Source organism: Batrachochytrium dendrobatidis (genome assembly GCF_000203795.2).
Source record: "Batrachochytrium dendrobatidis JAM81 unplaced genomic scaffold BATDEscaffold_1, whole genome shotgun sequence".
Lineage (NCBI taxonomy): Eukaryota > Fungi > Chytridiomycota > Chytridiomycetes > Rhizophydiales > Batrachochytrium > Batrachochytrium dendrobatidis.
The window spans coordinates 3,866,672-3,886,023 of record NW_006281099.1 but is presented as its reverse complement, the minus strand read 5'-3'; the positions used below and the strand labels follow the sequence as shown (position 1 = coordinate 3,886,023).

General features: G+C 40.8%; 5 protein-coding genes across 5 annotated transcripts; 2 read left to right on the top strand and 3 right to left on the bottom strand.

The window, feature by feature from the left end:
• Positions 1-470: 470 nt before the first annotated feature.
• On the bottom strand, positions 471-3,137 carry BATDEDRAFT_22427 (uncharacterized protein; the record flags this gene model as incomplete). Its single annotated transcript, XM_006675503.1, has 2 exons — positions 471-2,993; positions 3,078-3,137. The coding sequence occupies 2 exons, from the start codon at positions 3,135-3,137 to the stop codon at positions 471-473; spliced, it is 2,583 nt and encodes an 860-aa protein (XP_006675566.1).
• A 1,055-nt stretch (positions 3,138-4,192) lies between these two features.
• BATDEDRAFT_18676 (uncharacterized protein) lies at positions 4,193-7,900 on the top strand (the record flags this gene model as incomplete). Its single annotated transcript, XM_006675137.1, has 4 exons — positions 4,193-4,251; positions 4,485-4,593; positions 4,792-5,007; positions 5,880-7,900. 4 exons carry the CDS (start codon positions 4,193-4,195, stop codon positions 7,614-7,616), a joined length of 2,121 nt encoding a protein of 706 aa, XP_006675200.1. The 3' UTR covers positions 7,617-7,900.
• A 71-nt stretch (positions 7,901-7,971) lies between these two features.
• Positions 7,972-9,805, top strand: BATDEDRAFT_85114 (uncharacterized protein). The gene is made up of 4 exons (XM_006676363.1): positions 7,972-8,080; positions 8,316-8,343; positions 8,423-8,650; positions 8,721-9,805. The coding sequence occupies exons 1-4, from the start codon at positions 8,004-8,006 to the stop codon at positions 8,889-8,891; spliced, it is 504 nt and encodes a 167-aa protein (XP_006676426.1). The 5' UTR covers positions 7,972-8,003; the 3' UTR covers positions 8,892-9,805.
• A 96-nt stretch (positions 9,806-9,901) lies between these two features.
• On the bottom strand, positions 9,902-14,517 carry BATDEDRAFT_8420 (uncharacterized protein; the record flags this gene model as incomplete). The annotated part of the gene is made up of 5 exons (XM_006674939.1): positions 9,902-11,450; positions 11,634-12,028; positions 12,248-13,022; positions 13,094-13,999; positions 14,345-14,517. Coding segments are annotated over 5 exons (3,798 nt in total), but the record flags the coding sequence as incomplete, so codon positions are not given.
• A 1,559-nt stretch (positions 14,518-16,076) lies between these two features.
• BATDEDRAFT_22423 (uncharacterized protein) lies at positions 16,077-18,613 on the bottom strand (the record flags this gene model as incomplete). The annotated part of the gene is made up of 4 exons (XM_006675502.1): positions 16,077-16,580; positions 16,672-18,155; positions 18,369-18,467; positions 18,535-18,613. 4 exons carry the CDS (start codon positions 18,611-18,613, stop codon positions 16,077-16,079), a joined length of 2,166 nt encoding a protein of 721 aa, XP_006675565.1.
• Between the last annotated feature and the right edge of the window lie 739 nt (positions 18,614-19,352).

Sequence of the window (19,352 nt, the reverse complement as noted above, 5' to 3'; positions counted from 1 at the left end):
CGAATTAGTCTGGAAAGTTGACAAAAAGACTGCAGAGGATTTCAAGATAATCTTGCAATTGGCTGTTGAATGTGTCAAAAAAGCTATCGACTGTTTTGCAGTTTCTAATAAAATTTAAGCCTTTTAAATGCACTTTTTCAACTTTGGCAGCAACGTGCCAATCTTTTTACAGTTGGTTCAAGTTCAACTTGAACAGTAATTGTCATTCTATTCCAGAGTTAAACTGCAGTTGCAGTAAAATAAAAATGGGTTTTATTACAATGCAACAAACTAGATTGTTGGCTTTTCTAGTTTATACTAAAAAGTGTTGATAGAAATCACTTGCGACTGTATTCATGTAAATGGCGTACTAAATAAGGTTGCCAATTGGAACAGTCAATCTCGGAAGAAATAAACGAATATTCAATCATTGTTTATTCAAGGCAATCACTGCAAGATAAATACAAATATTACATTTTACGCAAGTGCAACTAAAGATCGCTATTATTTTCGGCTCCATTGACACTCGCTTCTTGCGATTGATTGTCGATAAATTGCTGCCTTCTTGCAGTTAAAATTCGACGGATTATCGTCATACGAGATTGCTGTTGCTTGCGATTATGTGTCCACACTTTGCATTTGGATAACCACCACGCCGTGGCTTTGAGATTCTTGGTAAAAGTGTTGCAAAATAATTCACGCCACTCATCATAGTCCTCGTTGTCCTCAAAAGACGACACTGATTCGGTACTAATACTGGCATTAGAATCAATCTCTGTGCGGTTATCATCGTCACTGGATAGACTTGTCTGTGTACCGATTGTGCTCGTGACAACTACAGATGGTAGCACATTGTCAGTAGAATACATACGATCTGTAAAACTATTGTTTTGATGATATCTATACGTCGTCTCTGTTGCTGATTGCCTAGTAGTACTAGCGGATGTAGTCGGTTCACTGTTTGATAGTAATGTATCCGAGGTAGCATGCTCACAACCAACAGTATATGATCGCAATGACTGATCAATACTTTCAACACACATGTTAAACTCTGTTAAATTGGGTAGACCTTCAAGTAATGTAAATACAATTGGAATCGATGGCTCCGGTAACGTAAACTCCAATGTTTCCAAATAATAACTATATGGGTTAATACTACAGTTCAAGTCGATGGGAGTAGACATCCAAACTAGCGCATCCGGATCAATTTTAAACCCAACAAGCTTTAACGATTTCAAGCATCTGCATTGGGAAAGCATTGAACGTAAAGTGCTGCAGCTCATTTCAAACGCCGACGTGTCTGTTTGTAGCGATTTCTTAGGACTGTTGGTAATTGAAATCCAATTGTCTGCATTGATATCATATACGTCGTTGGTGTGATGCGATTTAAGCATTGGTTTAGTGGAACTCAAGTGTATACTAGATAGTTTTGGAGATTTTGGCGTAATCAAAAGTGCAAGGATTTGGATGATATAGGCGGAATCGTTACCATGACTATGAAGCGATAGACTGTTCAACTGTGCAAGATTCAGCAATTTTTCTTGAGGATATAAGTAGCCATCACAAGGAATGTAATTAAGTTTGAGTTCCTGAAGACCCGGCTGAGAGTCCAAGATGTAGCACACAGCGGGTATGGATGATGGTGCGTAAATAGAAAGATATTTAAGTTGGGTCAGCGATGCAATTGCTTTTACACTGGGAGTCCGAGATTCGTATGCCAAATCAGAGTCTCTGGCGCGTTGTAAATTTGCTGATATCCGAGTACATCGCAAATCCAGATCCACCAAATTTGGCAAGTGTTGACACAATTCTAGCCAAGTAAGACTGGCTAGTTCATTAGTTGATTCTGCTTGTGATGTGCTCCCGGTTTCCTGTCTCGATTCCATATTCATCCCAGCAAATGGCAATGCAGATTCAATTAAACTCGGTGAAATATCATCTAGCTTGAGCGTTACTAATGGAAACTGCAAAATAAAGCGAACATCTGGCATTTGACGTCCGAATCCCAAAAGTGTAAGGTGTTTCAACTTGGGTTTGATGTTTTTGAGTGCATTCACGGCCGCCATATGATTATTGCTAGCCAGTATAGTAGCGTTTATGAATGCAGCTTCATCATATGCCAATCGGCAATGATTTATTTCAAGATTCTCCAAGTTTTCTAAAACTTGCGTTATGCACAACACTAGTGCTTGAGCAATGTTGGTCGTTACTGACAAAACTGGACCAATTTGAATGTTGCATGAAAGGAGATGCAGTAGTGTGATTGTTGGAGGAAGAGCGCACACAAAGTTTGTAATGTTGTCAGATCGGATATTGCAATTGGTTAAAACAAGGCTTTGAAGGTTTGGAGCAGAATTGGACAGAATTGCCATATGCTTTGAAGAGATGGAAACTTCATCAGTAGAAAGATGCAAGTAAACAAGTGCGTTTAGTTTTTGGCAGCCAATCCATCCTCGAAAAAAATCGCGAAATGAAGATGTGTGGAGTGACTTGATTGTGAGTTTAGTGATTGCAGGCTCTTGAGGACACGAAGTACGTAGTATGGATTTGGAAGGATCTTCATCAGATAATGCTGATACATTTTGATTGGATAGCAAAAATGAGTCATCTGAATTATGAGTGATGACAGTTGCATTATCATCGTCGCTACTGTCATCATCGTCGCTAGGAAGTTCAATTTGATTGACATTTGCATGACGAAAACATCGATTTAATTCACTGAAGCGATAAATAGCCCAGAGCAATGGACAGTCAATCTCCAGATATTTCAAGGTGCACGCCAACTGAACAAAAACCATTTCAAGACCATTATCTTTCATGGATAGCATGTGAGGAATGGGCATAGAAAATCCTTCCTGCATCACTAAGCGTTCCAGTTGAGGCGATCGAGATAGTCCATAAATCACTGAGGAGGTGTCAGAGTGTATATAGCGAATAGAGTCATGACCACTAAATGACGACCCCAGACTAACTAAAGCATGCATCATTTCATCTGTGTTATCAATCAACTTTAACTATGTATTCAGAATGATAAACGTGTCAGTCTAACAGTATATGGGCTACCATTAAAAGGCGATTGTGCTAAATGATACACTTACAAAAAGACTCTGTAAGCAATGAAACCTAGACAGTATTTTGTCAAGACCAACGGATGCCATTTTCGGAGTGGCAAGCAAAGTCAAAGAACGACAATCGGCAACAGCAGCAGCCCACGATTTACAGACCAATGCAAGAGCGAGTCTTGAATGAGTTGGGATAAAAGCAAAGATATGACAGAGAAGCTCTTGGCAGAGACAATCCATTTGATTTGAATATATATGCAGTATAATACAAGTAACTAATAGAATAGAAATTAAAGCTTGGGAAAGTTTAAAGCTATTGACAGAGGAGATAAAAACGGGAAAAAAGTATATTTTTGGTTGTATAGAAAACTCCACTTTGATCATGTTTCGAAAGCATTCAGACAGCATCGAACAAGCAGCTGTTGCAGCATTTCAAAAACGGGAGTTATCCGTTTGTAAAGCTGCACGATTGTTTCAGGTTAATGTGCAGACTCAATATAGGTGTGATGCTGAAGATCGTGTCAGAACAAGACAAAATGAGTGAGTACTGTATTGAATCAAGAGAATCAGCAGGTTGTTTAGTAAGCTGACTGAGATCCAGGAAAAACTATTAATAGATGATCATGCCATTCAAATCAACACATAATTTACTGAGATATGCAAAACAACATCAAGAAAGCAACCTAATCCATCACACAAAAGTGCAGTTGAATGAATTTTACGTGAACAATTCCCAAATACATGATCATTGACGGCAATGGTTACTGACAGCTTTTCATTTATTTCCATTATCATCCCTTTTGTCACTAGATTGATTTCAGCGTGTTTCAGAACCTTGTTGGACGCGCTCGACTGTGCCACTTCAAACGAGGCTCCTCAATGCTAGTTGTAGTTTTGATGAGCATACAGCCAAAAAAGCATCAAGTTTCAGCTTGATGGAGTCAAAAAGAACTGGTTATGTTGATTCCTATTTAAGCTGCGGTATTGTATAGACATGCTAGTAATGAGGAACTGATATTCAAGATTGGATTTACCAAGCAAGTAAATGCATAAATCACGTGACCATTGCTGCTGTTTTGCCTACAAAACCCGTCCCGCGACTATCAGCTTTCCTCGACAAATTTAAATTTCGCAGTGTGAAGCAGTGAATTATGAAGTTTGGCACGCAGCTCACCAATGCTCTAAATCCAGAGTGGAAGTTTTACTATCTGTAGGTTACTTGCGATTCTTAGTTTGTTGATACCAGTGGATATACTTATTGCACTGCTGTTGCCGTATCAGCACTTGGTTTATATTATACAATGTTGTCCAGGCTTTTGGTGGTTCATAGCGAGTCACTAGACTAATAGCATCTGAATTCCTTGACAAACCTAACTTGTTCATCTTATCAAATTGGGCTATTTACATATTAACACACAAACATGATTTTGATTTGCCTTGTAGTGACTACGATGAATTAAAACATCTACTCAAGACTGGAACGGCAGATGCACAGTTTTCAGAGAAGCACGAGGCTGTGTTTGTCGAGGCACTTGAGAGAGAGCTTGAGAAGGTGAGTTGGAGTTTTGATGTTTATGCAGTGGTCGCCCTTTTTAATCATGGCATAATTCCTTGAATTGGACAACTGGCTTTTCAGTGACCAAATCCTCAATGCATGGCAAATAGAATGTTTGACAGGCAGATTTGGAAGAGTGCTGCTATGGATTACTAACATGCTGCTTAATTGGAATTACAATTCGCTGTTGAATAGGTAAACTCTTTTTGCCAGATCAAAGCAGATGAACTTAGTCGCCGTGTCCAGCATTGTGAAACATCGGTCGATGCAGTTATCAAGAGTTCCGAAGCTGAAGGCACAGAGATTGATGACGGCCGTTTCCAGCTTGTCGAGGATGAGATCTCGCGTATTACTATCGAGGTGGGCGAGCTATCCAAGTTTGTGCGTTTGAATTACTCTGGATTCCTAAAGGTAATGATTGCCATCACTGTGTACACTGTTTTTTTTCAAACATATTGTGAGTGAGCATTCGGCATTATACGCCTCTGTTACACAATCTATCATGGTAATCTACCATGTTTGCTATAATTTGTCGATACGACAATACTACTGGTCATTTTTTTCGTATACTAGTTATGGAATGGCCTGTAGTTATTTCCTTTCTCAGCCAATTTGATGATGACCGCTATGGCCATGTCACATTGTTGCAAGATGGGTGTGTCCAATCTAGCATTTTTGATTGGCTCTTCATTCAGCGTTGGATCAGTTTACCCGTAACTGCAGAGCTAAGCATCTCAAACAGATCAGCCATCGATTACTATGAAACCAATTGGGGCTTTGCACCTGTTCTATGGTTCTTGCAAATTGGATTGATTGTGGATATTTGTGAATTTGTCTACCCTAAAAAAATTTCAAAACATGCTCCAGTATAGTTTAAAGACTCCGCTGGTTTTGACTGCACGTGGCTTTTTCTGAATTTTGATTGGTTGATGATGACATGTTGAGGGAATGGCGAGGCACTCCCTCGCGTGTTTTCGTCTAACGGCATTGGCCAATTCATATTGTTTCCACATTGATCAAACCACGTTTTGAATTCTTTTGTTGGATTGGCCAAGATGCCGCAATTCTATACTTTGACCCTTGTTTTCGGGTAGATCAGCAACACGATCTGAAATGACTTGGTTTCAATCTTGCGCTTTTTCAAGTACAAATTCTACTCATTATTCTCCAATGCATTCAGATACAAAACTATACTCATGTATACATGATAGCCTGTTGGTTTTTTAATACAGCTGTGTTGCTAATCGTTTTTGAACCAACACATTTTCAATCTTTACAACTAGATTCTCAAAAAGCATGATAAGCATACATCGTATGTTCTCAAGACTATGTTCATGGTTCGTTTAAACGCAAAGCCCTTTTACAAGCAAAACTTTGACAGCATGATTATTCGCCTTTCTGGTATCTACGACACGCTTCGAACTGGCGGCAAAAGTGCAAAGACTGCTCCTCCATCTGGCGCTTCGCAAAGCTATGTTCGTCGCACAACCAAGTATTGGGTGCATCCAGACAATGTCACTGAAGTTAAAATTCACATTCTCAAGAATCTTCCCGTTCTTGTATTTGCTTCCAAGGACAGCAAGGCTGCAGATCCAGCCATTTCTTCAATTTATTTTGATAACGATTCGTTTGATCTATATCTTGGTCGTTTGGAAAAGCATGAGGGTGCTGAAGCTATTCGTCTGCGTTGGTATGGAAACATGGATCAAACCGAGGTTTTTGTTGAGCGCAAGACCCATCGTGAAGACTGGACCGGAGAGACTTCAATAAAGGCTCGATTTTCTATCAAAGAAAAATACGTGAATGCCTACCTCAAGGGTGACTATACTATGGATCGTACCATTGAAAAGATGCGCGTGCGCGGACTCAAGTCTGAAAAGGATCTTGAGGAGCTCCAAGCACTCTCATCTCAGGTGCAGCAAACTGTTGGCGTCAAGGGACTGAAACCCATGGTTCGCACCTTTTACAATCGCACTGCTTTCCAACTGCCTGGAGATGCTCGTGTTCGTATTTCTCTTGATACCGAGCTTACCATGATTCGAGAGGACAACTTTGGTCGTCCTCGTTCTGGTGACAACTGGCGTCGCATGGATGCTGGCACCATTGCCCCCTTTTCTCATTTGCCAGAAGAGGATCTATGTGCTTTTCCCTATGCCGTTTTGGAGGTAAAACTTCAGACTCAGCACGGCACTGAGGCTCCTGCGTGGGTCACAGAGCTGATCAACAGCCATCTTGTTGAAGAGGTTCCCAAATTCTCCAAGTTTATTCACGGTGTGTCTACTCTGCTTGAAAATCGTGTTTCTCTTTTGCCTTTTTGGCTTCCTCAGATGGACAGAGATATTCGCAAGCCTGCTCCAGCTCGGCCTGCCAGTGTCAGCACATTTATTGAAACTCGCCCCAAACGTTCTAAACTTAATCTTAAAAACGGAAGCGATACTTCAGGAGAGGACCGTATTGAAGTTCTTATTGATGAGGGTGGTCCATCCACTTTTGGTTCAAACAACAGGGATCATCAGTGTGATGATGATGATTCTAGAGAAACCTCTCCACTTCTTGGTCGTGGCTCGAGTGCACCACGCAAGCCACAGCCCGCAATCAATTGGTGGACTGGAATGGGCATGGGATCTATTTTCCAAGCTCCTCCATCAGTCACTGCCAATGGCATTCCTACTCAACATTTGCAAAAACGGATTGCGCTTCCTGTGCGTGTAGAGCCCAAGGTGTTTTTTGCCAACGAACGTACTTTTCTTTCATGGCTGCATTTCTGCATTGTTCTTGGTGGCCTTGCACTCGGTCTTCTCAATTTTGGTGATGCAGTGGGCCAGATTTCTGGATTGGTCTTTACTCTTGTGTCGATGATGTTTATGATTTATGCTCTGCTGCTGTTTCAATGGCGTGCACACAAGATTCGTACCCGCGATGCTGGCCCATACGACGACCGTGTTGGCCCCACTGTTCTCGTGTTTTCTCTATTTCTTGCCGTTATCATCAACTTTTATCTCAAGTTTTCCCAGCATTAATTGAAGTTTCCAACACTTTATTTTGTAAAAGACGGATGACGGCAATCTATATTAATTTTACTTTTGATGGTCAACCGTGCCTAGTTGTTTTACTCCTATAACCCCTCATACTTTTCGTATTGTCGCTTTCTGCATTTGAATTTAGATATTCGGATGGTGGCCAGTACGATTCAAACCCATTTATCTTTACCATTGCTCCAGTGTTTATTTGCTTTTCTTTATTTGTTGGCATTAGCATATACTAAAATGTTTGAATACAATACAATAAAATATCGAATATTTTGAGATTGGGCGAGTTGAGAATAAAATGAAATTTTTTGAATCCCGGACACTTTCCCATCAACTGTTACGACAGCCGTTAGTTACTATAACTTATTGTCACCCATCATGAACACTGCTGCTCCAAGCCATACCGTATCATCTAGCAAGCCTACTGTAGCTGATAATTCTGGTGTTACAAAAAGGCAAGTGAATTGCAGTTTCAAGGCATTTGATTCGAGTGACATTGCTACTTGTAGTGTCCGTCTGTAACACTATAGATGAGATGGTCTCAGCTCACCTGCTTTCTTGACTTGTTGCCATATTACCTTTTCTTGTCCTGTAACATTTACTGAAACGACCGTCATTGCCATTGAACTGCGCCTTTTGCTCTGGGTGCTCGTGCTTATTCAATCCTGTGCATGGTGTGGTGGAGAACAGACTGCAAAGCGAGCTCATGTCACTCATGGTAAGTTGTCAAGCTTAGTAATATGAATGCATTCACACTTTTAATCTCTGCAATGTCCGAATCTCAATCTCGTTCAAAGATGGCAAAGATACCTGGCGTATCAGCATTTCCTGAAGCCGATAACCTCATGTCATGGATTGCGACCATCATTGGCCCTCAAGACACACCCTATGTGGGTCTCAAGTTTAAACTGTCAATGAAGTTTCCTCCCACCTATCCCTACACAGCACCCCAAGTCAAATTCGAATCGAATTGTTATCATCCCAATATCGACATGAGTGGAAACATTTGTTTGGATATTCTCAAGGCATGTGTTTATGTATTGAAAGTGAAGACTGGTGTTTTCAAGCTTCCTGATTAGATTTTGCACTGTTTAGGATAAATGGTCGGCCGTGTATAATGTTCAAACAGTGCTGCTGTCGCTGCAGAGTCTGCTGGGAGAGCCAAATAACGATAGTCCATTAAATGCGCAGGCCGCCCAGCTTTGGGGAAATGATGCCGAGTATATTCCACATGTTTTAAGCCACTACAATGCAGGCAATATATAATATATTTCGTTTTTAAACGATGGGCCTGTTGGCTTGAACTATACTTGTTGAGATGTGCAGGTCTGCGTTGGGCAGCACTGATCGAATGGGAGGCTCCAAATCGTTTGGAATGTTTTATCTGCATTAGAAACGCAGCCCATTTAAATCACATTGGAATAAACAACAAAAAATATGATTAAAGTTTTCATTGAAGTAATGTAGAGAATAAAATCAAAAGGGAATCAAATGTGCACCATGACTGGTTCAAAAGCAAAACTGTAGTGGTTGCCAGAGAAATACAGGTTCGGACCCATGGCATTGCTTTACTATTGTGACGAAAGAGGCGATGTGACGGTGGGTTGAATAGCGTCAACATCTCCATTTGTGCCAGCAGATTTGGTAGAAGCAGACGTTACAAAAGGTTCAGATAGCTCAGCAATAGGCGATACGGTAATCGCCGGTTTTACTATGGGAAGACAAGAAGTTTGGGATGTTTTCCCACGCTCCAATAGCAAGGCTACAGCAGTAGGGTTAGATACTGTCGACTCATTTATAGCTCCTTCTGCAGCTGTATCTCGAGGTGAACATAATAGAGTGTTTGACTGCAAAGGAGTGGATGTAGTACGAGCGATGCTCAACAATGGCAAAGAATCCGCGGTTGATACACGAGGATTGTTTGACTGTAATCGCATCGATGGACTAAACAGTTCCCCCAGCGCACGAGGCATCGCCGGAGACTGCTTAACAGTTGGGCTGCCAATCGATTCGACAATCGAAGACTGTTCACCACCAAGCTGGCTTTGCGATCGCGATCTTGTCATGGTTGAGTAGGCAATAGATGCAGCATCCCAGCCTGAGATATGTGATGGTCGTGCGGCCGAGTTTCGACTGCCAGCACTAGTTCGCGCATTCATTCCAGACACTTTACTTTCATCAATATCCATAAGCGTAGAAAACGACGTGCTTTCAGTACTGCTTCCAACAGAGCCAGCAATGGAGGCATTGGCAGCTGCAAGTCTGGAAGATTTGGCATCTGCCTTTGCTTGTGCAAGTGCTCTTAATTTTTCTGGGTCAACATCACCCGTCTGTGACAGCATTAATGAGAATTTGCTCTTGGGATTATCCATCAACACCAGTGGGGTATCAAACTCGACCACTTTACCATGGTGCATAACCATCACTCGATCCATTTGAACAATGACCCTAAACCGACTTGCAAGAACAATGACTGTGCAGTCGGAAAAATTCTCACGAATGACAGATTGAAGCAGCAGCTCAGTCTCCTTATCAACAGAAGTTGTTGGCTCATCGAATACAACAATCGACGTTTTGATGAGAATTGCCCGTGCAATACAAAAAAGCTGCCGTTCAGACAAGTTGAATGTTTTGCCGTTTTCAATAATGGGCGTGTCAAGTTTAGCAGGCATCTCTTGGATCTTGTCACCTAAATGAACATTTTTAAGAGCTTTCCAAATCTCTTCGTCTGTACATTGTTGAAAAGGATCCAAATTCGATCTGATCGTTCCTGTTAGCATGACCGGCTCTTGCGGAATTACAGCGATTCGACTACGCAAATCTGACAAACTTAGATTAGATGTATCTATTCCGTCAATAATCATTTGGCCCTCGGCAGGTTCAGCAATTCGCAGTAGCGACATGAGCAATGTGGTTTTACCCGATCCAGAACGACCCACAATAGCAATTTTCTCCTTGGGAAGAATGTGGAACGAAACGGATTTAAGTACAGCAACACCATATCGATGATACCTCAAAGTAATGTTTTTAAATTCAATCTCGCCATTCATGGGCCATGTGGGGTCAGGTTTAGTCCAAGTTTGTTTCGATCGTTCTTCACGAGGCACATGCTCGCCAAAATAAATTACAGATGAAACACTGCCCACGGACGAATGAAACTCAAACGTCATTTTAATAAACCACGGGACAAATATCAATAGTTGAAGTGCGTTGGAAATAGCCAGGCCCGTTTTGGATGGACTTACAGGGAACAGAATAACAAAGAGTGCTGTAATGTAAATGAATACCGACGAGATAAGATCAATACAGAGCGCCATCAACGTTCTGACAAGCAATACTGAATATAAAGCTTTATGATCTGCATCAATAAGAGTGCGATTAAACAAATCAAATCGCTCTTGTACATTATAGAGTCGAATAGAAAAAAGTCCTTCCAGTGTCATTGAAAGATGAGCAAACATGGGTGACTTGTTGCTTGCTTCCAGTAGCTGAAACTTGCGCTGAACAGACAAACACGTTCGAATTGTAAACCAGCCCAAAACAAAATAAATTGGCAGTGTTGCCCAAAACCATGGCACAACGATAGCTGTTAAAACAATTGTTCCAAGCACAAGAGGGGCAAACGACATGAATTGAAGAGCAGTTTCAGGAAGAAACTCGTCAATCAAAAATAAGTGTTTGGCAAAAAACGAAAGAATATGCCCCAATGGAGTAATATCGTAAAATGCCATGGGTGCTCGTAAGACTGCCTCAATGAGTCGCTCATGTAATGCAACGCTTTTTTGCAAAATCAAACGAGAAAAGGCAAACCCACGCAAAAGAACACTAAATGCAATTAAAGCACAGAGTGCACAATAAAAGTACAGATAATAGCTGCTCGATGAATTAAAGTAGTCGTCTACATAAAATATAATCCATGCATCTGTATAACCAAATATCATTAGCAAGAGTAAAAAATGATACAACAAAAGGTATTTTTGATATTAGATCTACATATATCCAAGTTACATACCACTAAAAAAGCGAACACCATGAACAATAAAAAATCCCGTGATAAGCGTAATTCCAAATGAAAGTCCAGTTTTTTCTTGCAAAAACTGTTTATAGGGTAGCCACCATGTTCGTCCTTGAGCAGTCTCACTCAAGATTCCAGGCTCAAGCGTAGCAACATCAAAATCATGCACAGAATGCACAGTCAGCTGATTGGCTTCAATGGTTCGTGTCACCATATCTTGGTTTGAGAAATTAGCTGGAGGCCGAGATGTATTACCCGTCAAAACGGATAGTTGATTACGCTCAATTAGCTTGGAAATAGTTTGCTCGTTAAGTTGTGAGTTTTGCATAGATCCAGCATTGCGCTCAATCAATTGACGAAGAGTATTTTGACTAGTTGCATCCACATCCTTTTCAGCCGTGATAGGCTGAGCAAGTGCCAGAGGACTACTACGTGGTTTGGTCATAGCCCGTTTACGCATGGCAAAATGCGTAAACGGACCAGCGCCTGGCAAACGAGGCTGCAAAGGACTAATTTGCTTTGCTTCGGGATGTGCCGAAGTCTGTGGATCCAGTCTGATTTCATTCATTCGGTCAAGTAAACCCGTTGGATCGTCCTCTACATGCACATAATCACTAACCCAGGCAGAAAAATTGACATTTTTGCTTTTAAGGTCAAGGTATGTTCCTTGCTCAACAACTTTACCTCCCTTGAGCACAAGGATCAGGTCACATTCTGGTAAAAAGTGTTTCTGTTGAGTAAACATTACAATACACCGATTTTTCGATATCTGATTACGAATGCACTCTTTAAAAAGACGTTTGGCATGATTCTGGTCAAAATCGCTCAAAAAATCTTCCATAAGAACAATACTTGGATTATGATAGATGCAGCGAGCAAGTGAAATACGCTGTCGCTGACTAGGCGATAGATTCAATTCACTCAAAAAGGTTTCATCACCATTAGACAAAAGAAGAAAATCATCCGTCAAGCCAGAGAACCGAATCGCATCAGCATACGTCTTTTCATCTACCTCGAGTCCAAAAAGAATATTGTCTCTTAAAGTAGCATTAATAAGCCAAGGTTCTTGTGGAATGAATCCAAACGTGGAATTATATGATGAAACTGTGCCTTGAGTACGTTTGATTTGGCCCATGATGGCAGCCAAAAGCGATCGACCAGATCCAACATCACCCACAACACCAATAACTTGACTGCGACGCAATGTTAATGATAGGTCTACAATATGAGGATGATCTAGATCACCGTCCCATGTAAAATCAGCGTGTTCAATAGTCATGAGTATGTCAGGATTTTGACTAGCTTCGATAGTACCAGGCAAATCAACTTCGGGAAGTAAAAAAAAGGTTTCTAGTTTTTTTAGAGATATGGTAGCAGCTAAACTCTCGTACAATTCGAATTCAAATTTGGCTTGTTAGCATGCTAATAATTATCAAAACTAGTCAAATCCAACAACACACCTGCAATGCTTCTTTCAGCATTGGGCAAAAAAGCGAGTGGGTACCGCAGTGTATTAAACAGCGACAGCAAAGTAAACGCAACATGTGGTTTGGGAACACCAGACGTTTTGTACATAGTAACAATGCACAGAGCAGTAGAAACAACAGGAGCAATAAATACAACGGTAAAGCTAGAAACTTTGGTCAGCAGGGCCTTGCGCATTTCAAGAATCTCCATTTCTCGCATCTGAGTTACTTTCTTTCGGTAGTATCGCTCCCATGCATAGAATTTGATTAGTTTGATTGCGGTAAGAATTTCAGACATGAGATGAACTCGTTGCGTAACAAGCACAGTTGTTCTATAGGACATAGTAGACGAGTATCGAGCAAGTGCGTATTGCAGCGGAAGAAGAACGACTAAAACAAAAACAAGAGTGGGTACAGCGGCAACACCAATCTCGACAATCGCAAGTGCTAGCAAAACAACACATTCTAAAGCAGCAGACCAAAAAAAGTGCCAATTGACACATGCTTCTGCAATACGATTGCACTCGTTGGAGATGAGATTGACTACATCTCCGACACCGCCCTTGACATAACTCAAACGCAGTGATTTTCGGTAAATTAATACCATAAGAGCAGCTCTGCACTGAATGCCAATTCTGGTATTCTGAAGGGTAAGCTGGTGGAAACAGAGCGATGCAAAAACCGCGCAGACAAATAAACCAGCAGTGTGTATATATGCATGATGAACAGGCCATGGCGAGGCCGTTTCTCTGGCTTCTTGGTACATTAAAATCCATTGAAGAAGCCAAAATGAACCTGCCCAGGTGAATCCAGCCCAACAAATTTTCCATAGGGCTAATGGGATATAAATTTTTCCAAATGCTTTAAAAAGTGCTCTCAGCAGTGATGCCTTTCTGTAAAATCCAAACAGATTGATGTTAGATATATCAATATTTTTGAAAAATAGTATGTATCAAGTCAAGCATGTGAATAAAAGACTGATAAGCATATGCAAAGACAGACTTGAACCTGAATTACAGATAAAGGGATGTTTACAGTATGCAATTTGAGAAACAATCAAATAAATGATTTTTAGACCATACTTTAATGGACACAGTGTCCATTAAAGTAATCAATGTGTAGTAGGAAACCAAACACTCATTGTATGTTCCAAAACAATGAATGCAAGATAGTGTTGTATTTTACGTGAATATGGCTGTAATACAGCAAGGGATAATGCATGCATGATACAACTCAACTCGTTGGATTGATTCACTTCAGCATTCCAGATTGATTCAAGCTTGTCTCCAGTAGCTTTGGCAGTCTCGGACTCATTCAGACTAAAGTTGATGTTTCTGATATCCGACACTCGACGACACAGACGAACCAATCGAAATACCCAAATGAACAAAAGCTGAGAAATGATATTACTAGTAGAAAGACAAAACTTGGGCTTCTTGCGCTTCTTTTTCCTACGACGTAGAAGAGAGCTGGCTCTACGGTCAGTAGTGTTCTCTGGAAGAGGGTCGGACTGTTGCGGGTTGTTTGGGTGCTGGTGGGTATCACTGCTGGCATCACTCGATGCATATCCAGAACTATTCCCACTCTCACTGTTGCGATTGGGAGTGTTTGATGAATTAGAGAGCTCATTATGTGTTTTCTAGAGCATCGTCTGTATCAACACTGTCAACATCCGAGCTGGAATCAGCCATGTCTTGATTGCTCGACTGTCCAGCCATTGCCTTGACAGCAGGAGTTTCCATGTGACGGTTGCAAATGCGATTGACAGTTGTAAGGTTGGTAAAAGAAGCGGAATCAGCAGTTGGCAGTACTAAGCAGACAGTAGTGGAGATGGAATGAGCAGGAGATGGGGTGGATATAACAGCGGTGGTATTGCGATTAGCAAGATCTAGAGCGGGAAGTTGTCTTGGTTGCTGAGTGTCGAAATGGAATTCATCATTGCCATTAATATTCACAAGACGATTGCCAATTGCTGTGTAGCGTAAGGAGGGGAGGGTTAGTGAGGGCTTGTGAATTGACCATTTGTAAGAGGGAGGCCATGGGCAGAATCAATATGGGGAGTTGTCAACATTGCAATGGGTTACCGAGTGCATTCGCTTTTCTCTTGTCAGGAAACTCGTTCGTATTCTCTACTGAAACTGCCACCAGCACTCCACTGGTCGCCATGTGTGAGCAATTGAAAGTCGATGGGAAAGAGTTGCTCGGTAATCGTCAGTGTAGTTGTGACTTACTGCTATCAAACACTCCAACTATTACTACGGGTCGCTCGTTGCTTTATCGGCCATCTACTGCATTCACTCCAATCAAGCATCCCATAAATTGATGCAAGTTTTTAAACCAATAAATCTCCTTGGTTTCTCATAGGAAATGCTCTTTCAAAAACACTTGGGTTTACCGTTTGGACATTTCGCTTTGAAAATGGTCTAGCCCTACTGATTACATCTCCAATGCTCCTACTCAAGACTGTCAATATATCTGTAGATTCACTGTATGGTTGAGCATTCGTCACAATTGCAATGTGTACTAGCTCTTGTGATTTCAAATTACAGCTATATTCACGTAAAGTGGATCACTTGCATTTCCATTTTGCTTTGGAGTAAGCAATATCCGAATATTCGCTTATTTTCCTACTACAGATTGACTGCCTCGACCAATACTCGGTTTGAAATCGCATGCCGCACAAAACTATTTTTATTATGCTAAATTACCAACGGGCGTCGAGAATGGACAATATCGAGCTTTATACCCCCGCAACACTGCTGTTTGTTGAACGGCTGGAAAACCATATTAATCTGTAAATCTGTGGCTTTGTTAATGAGTTTGAAGGGCACAATGTCGACCAGTAAAATTGGCACCAATCATTCCATGAGACTGGCGGTGTATTATATACCTGACATCCTTATTTAGTGTTTCATTTTACGTGAATACGGCGACAAAATCCCGGCATGTCCCTTTTATTTCCCACTCTTGTTATTGATTAGAGTCCAATGCACAACCTTCTTGCAGATTCACTTGTTCGTGTTTGTCACTTGTACTCACTCTACCCCTAGATGTCTTTGGTCTCGTATTTTTTTCTTCATCCAATTTAATGACTTGCCCAAACAAACTACTTCTGTTGCTCAAATTAGTGTGATGTTGCAATGATGTATTAGTGGGGCTCGACCATACATCAACCATGTTGTCTCCAGTATCGTCTGTAGCATTTTCATCGCGACTGTATGTGTCCTTGTTTCGAAGCGATGCACCTCGATACACCGGTGTGGAACCTACATGACAGCTGCTGTTCCATCCTTTTCGTGTTGAGTTAGATGTCTGGTTATTTGGCGGAGTAGATAGGCTACGCACACAATGTTGTCTGAACTTGGATTTTGCGATTACCAATGGCTGTATTATACTCGCGAATGATCGAGGGTTGGACAGGGCCGTAGATGTATAAGATAGATCCATGCTTTTGACTTGAGTACACTTTGGAGACTACAGCAGTCAATACAATCCAAATAAATAAGATTAGATCTATTATAATACATTTACCAAAATGGGTTTGATGTTTAAAATGTAAGCCTACTTCTGATCTGGATCTTTGACGAGATGGCTGAGCAGTTGATATATGCAGTCGAGACGTGTCATTATTTTCCATAGTATATTGTATAGGTTGAACCGAAAAACTTCTGGGTCGAGCATCACTAGAAGGCATTTGAGCAGAAAGCGCTTTCTCTACAGTAATATGGCATTTTGTATTGTATTCTTCCAATTGAACCAAAAAATCATTCGCTTTTTCAAATAGATTTGCATACTCGGCAAGCACTTTTGCACTACTAAACACAGGTCGTGGAATAAATGATTTGAATGTCGTTTCTGCCATCAGACGCTGGATAAAAAGTCGATCTAGTTCGCAAATAGCGGCTGTAGAATTATTGGACAAAAAATCAAAGCTTTTGGTTGAAGGTCGATTCATAACCATCGAATCTGTATAATACTGACTCGGATTGATCGCGTCTTGCTTTTCAATAGCTATGGTAGGAGCGTTAGTAGAGTTATTGATGGAGAGTATATCATGGTTTTTTGTTTCAATGTCCACTTGTTGTGGTTGAAAAGGCTCGGCTGGTTTGGGCTCTTGTGCAACCATCTTTGTCCATTTATTTTCACTCCAGCCATTTGTTGATTGAGCTCCAATCACTTTGGCAGATCTTAGCTCGCTACCCATATATCTATTACCTTCACTTGAATTAGCGACGGATTTAGAGCGCATGGAAATAGAATTTCGTTCATGTAGTTGAGTCATTGATGAATCTTCAAATGCATAGAATGACAACAACGATATCTCCGACTCGGCGGCAACCATTGCACTCATATCATCTGCAATACTCATCAAAGATACAGAATTATTATTTAATTCCTGGATCTTGTTTTGATCTGTGATGGAATATGCCGAGCTAAAAGGCATTTGTCGAGCCTCGGATGCTCGGCGTGAAATATGTGTTGAGCGAACTTGTGAGCTAAAATCAGTTTCCGACTTTAGAGATTGTATATGTTGACTGAGTGCATTTTTTTGAAAGTTTGGGCTATGCATTTCTACTTGATTTGATAATGTGGGAGTACGAGTGCAGTCTAATGAGTTGGACTGAGATGTATTGGATCTGGAAGATGATACACATGCGTCAGTTGAATCCAACATCAAGCGTGGCATATCCTTTTGCTTGACTGATAAAGCAGAACAGGAGAGTGAATACGGCATCGAAGCATTAGGTTTGATTGGGTATCGTGGTCGAGTTACGTCATCTACAGGAAGTGTGATGCAATCTATTGGTGATATAGGTGACGGTAGTAGGGGAGGTAATGCGACTTGTGTAGATGTGATCGAATCAAACATGCATGTTCCTTGCTGTTCAGTTTTATCCACAATAGATTGTGAATCGGTGTTTACATGGCCTTTGCTATCGAGTTTCTGTGTTTGAACAAGGATGTTTTTTTCTGATTGAACAGGCGATGGCAAACAATATTCTGGTAGTGTAGGAATCGGTGTTCCATCTGGATAAACTGTATGGAATTCTGTGTATTTTATGATTATGTAATATCTTGTCAATATTATTGATAATAGTCAATCATCTCCACATCCCAAACTCATCGCGTTCAAAAATATGAATTAAGCTTTTCATCTTGGCAACAGTAGTGCGTTATTTTGTAAAATGAATATCGCACTCTAGAGCAAATGAATCAATCTTCAGCAAGGTGTGTATATTTGAAGCAGCATACAATACGTACCCCGCAGCTCTGGATACTTTTTGCAGATTTCTAGCTCACGGAGTCGGTTTTCTAGTAAAAGTACTTTGGATTTCAAGTTACTAATCTCTTGAGTAGCAACTAATAAATACTCAATGCATTAGCAACTATTTTAAATTCGAATGCTGTATATAGAAATATATATTACCTTTTATATCAATACGAAGCTGCTCAGACTCGTCGACTCTAGACAATCCGGAATCAGTAAGTGCTTGAAAAGTTTCCATCGGGCCTGTGATATTAACACCACTTTTTAGCTCGTTATGTATATCAAAATGGCAAGCTTCAGGAAAATAATATTTATAATTGTATTCACGTAAAGTGGATCACTTGCATTTCCATTTTGCTTTGGAGTAAGCAATATCTGAATATTCGCTTATTTTCCTACTACAGATTGACTGCCTCGATCAATACTCTGTTTGAAATCGCATGCCGCACAAAACTATTTTTATTATGCTAAATTATCAATGGGCGTCGAGAATGGACAATATCGAGCTTTATACCCCCGCAACACTGCTGTTTGTTGAACGGCTGGCAAACCATATTAATCTGTAAATCTGTGGCTTTGTTAATGAGTTTGAAGGGCACAATGTCGACCAGTAAAATTGGCACCAATCATTCCATGAGACTGGCGGTGTATTATATGCCTGACTCCCTTATTTAGTGTTTCATTTTACGTGAATACGGCGGCAAATCAAAGGTTCCCCAAATGATAGTTTCTAGATGATGAGTATTCAAGACCCAACAGGATTTGCAGATAGCAGACAACGAATGGCAATATTGGCACTGGGATAGGTAAATATGGGCATGCTGCACCTTTTAATAGGACAACGGTATTGGATTATGGCCAATGATGAGTGTAAGCGGAAACTCATAGATTCGCCGCTTCGTCCATTAGCAACACAAAGGCTATACAGCTACAATATAAGCAAAAGATCGCGTGACAAGTCAATCAAACTGTAGGAC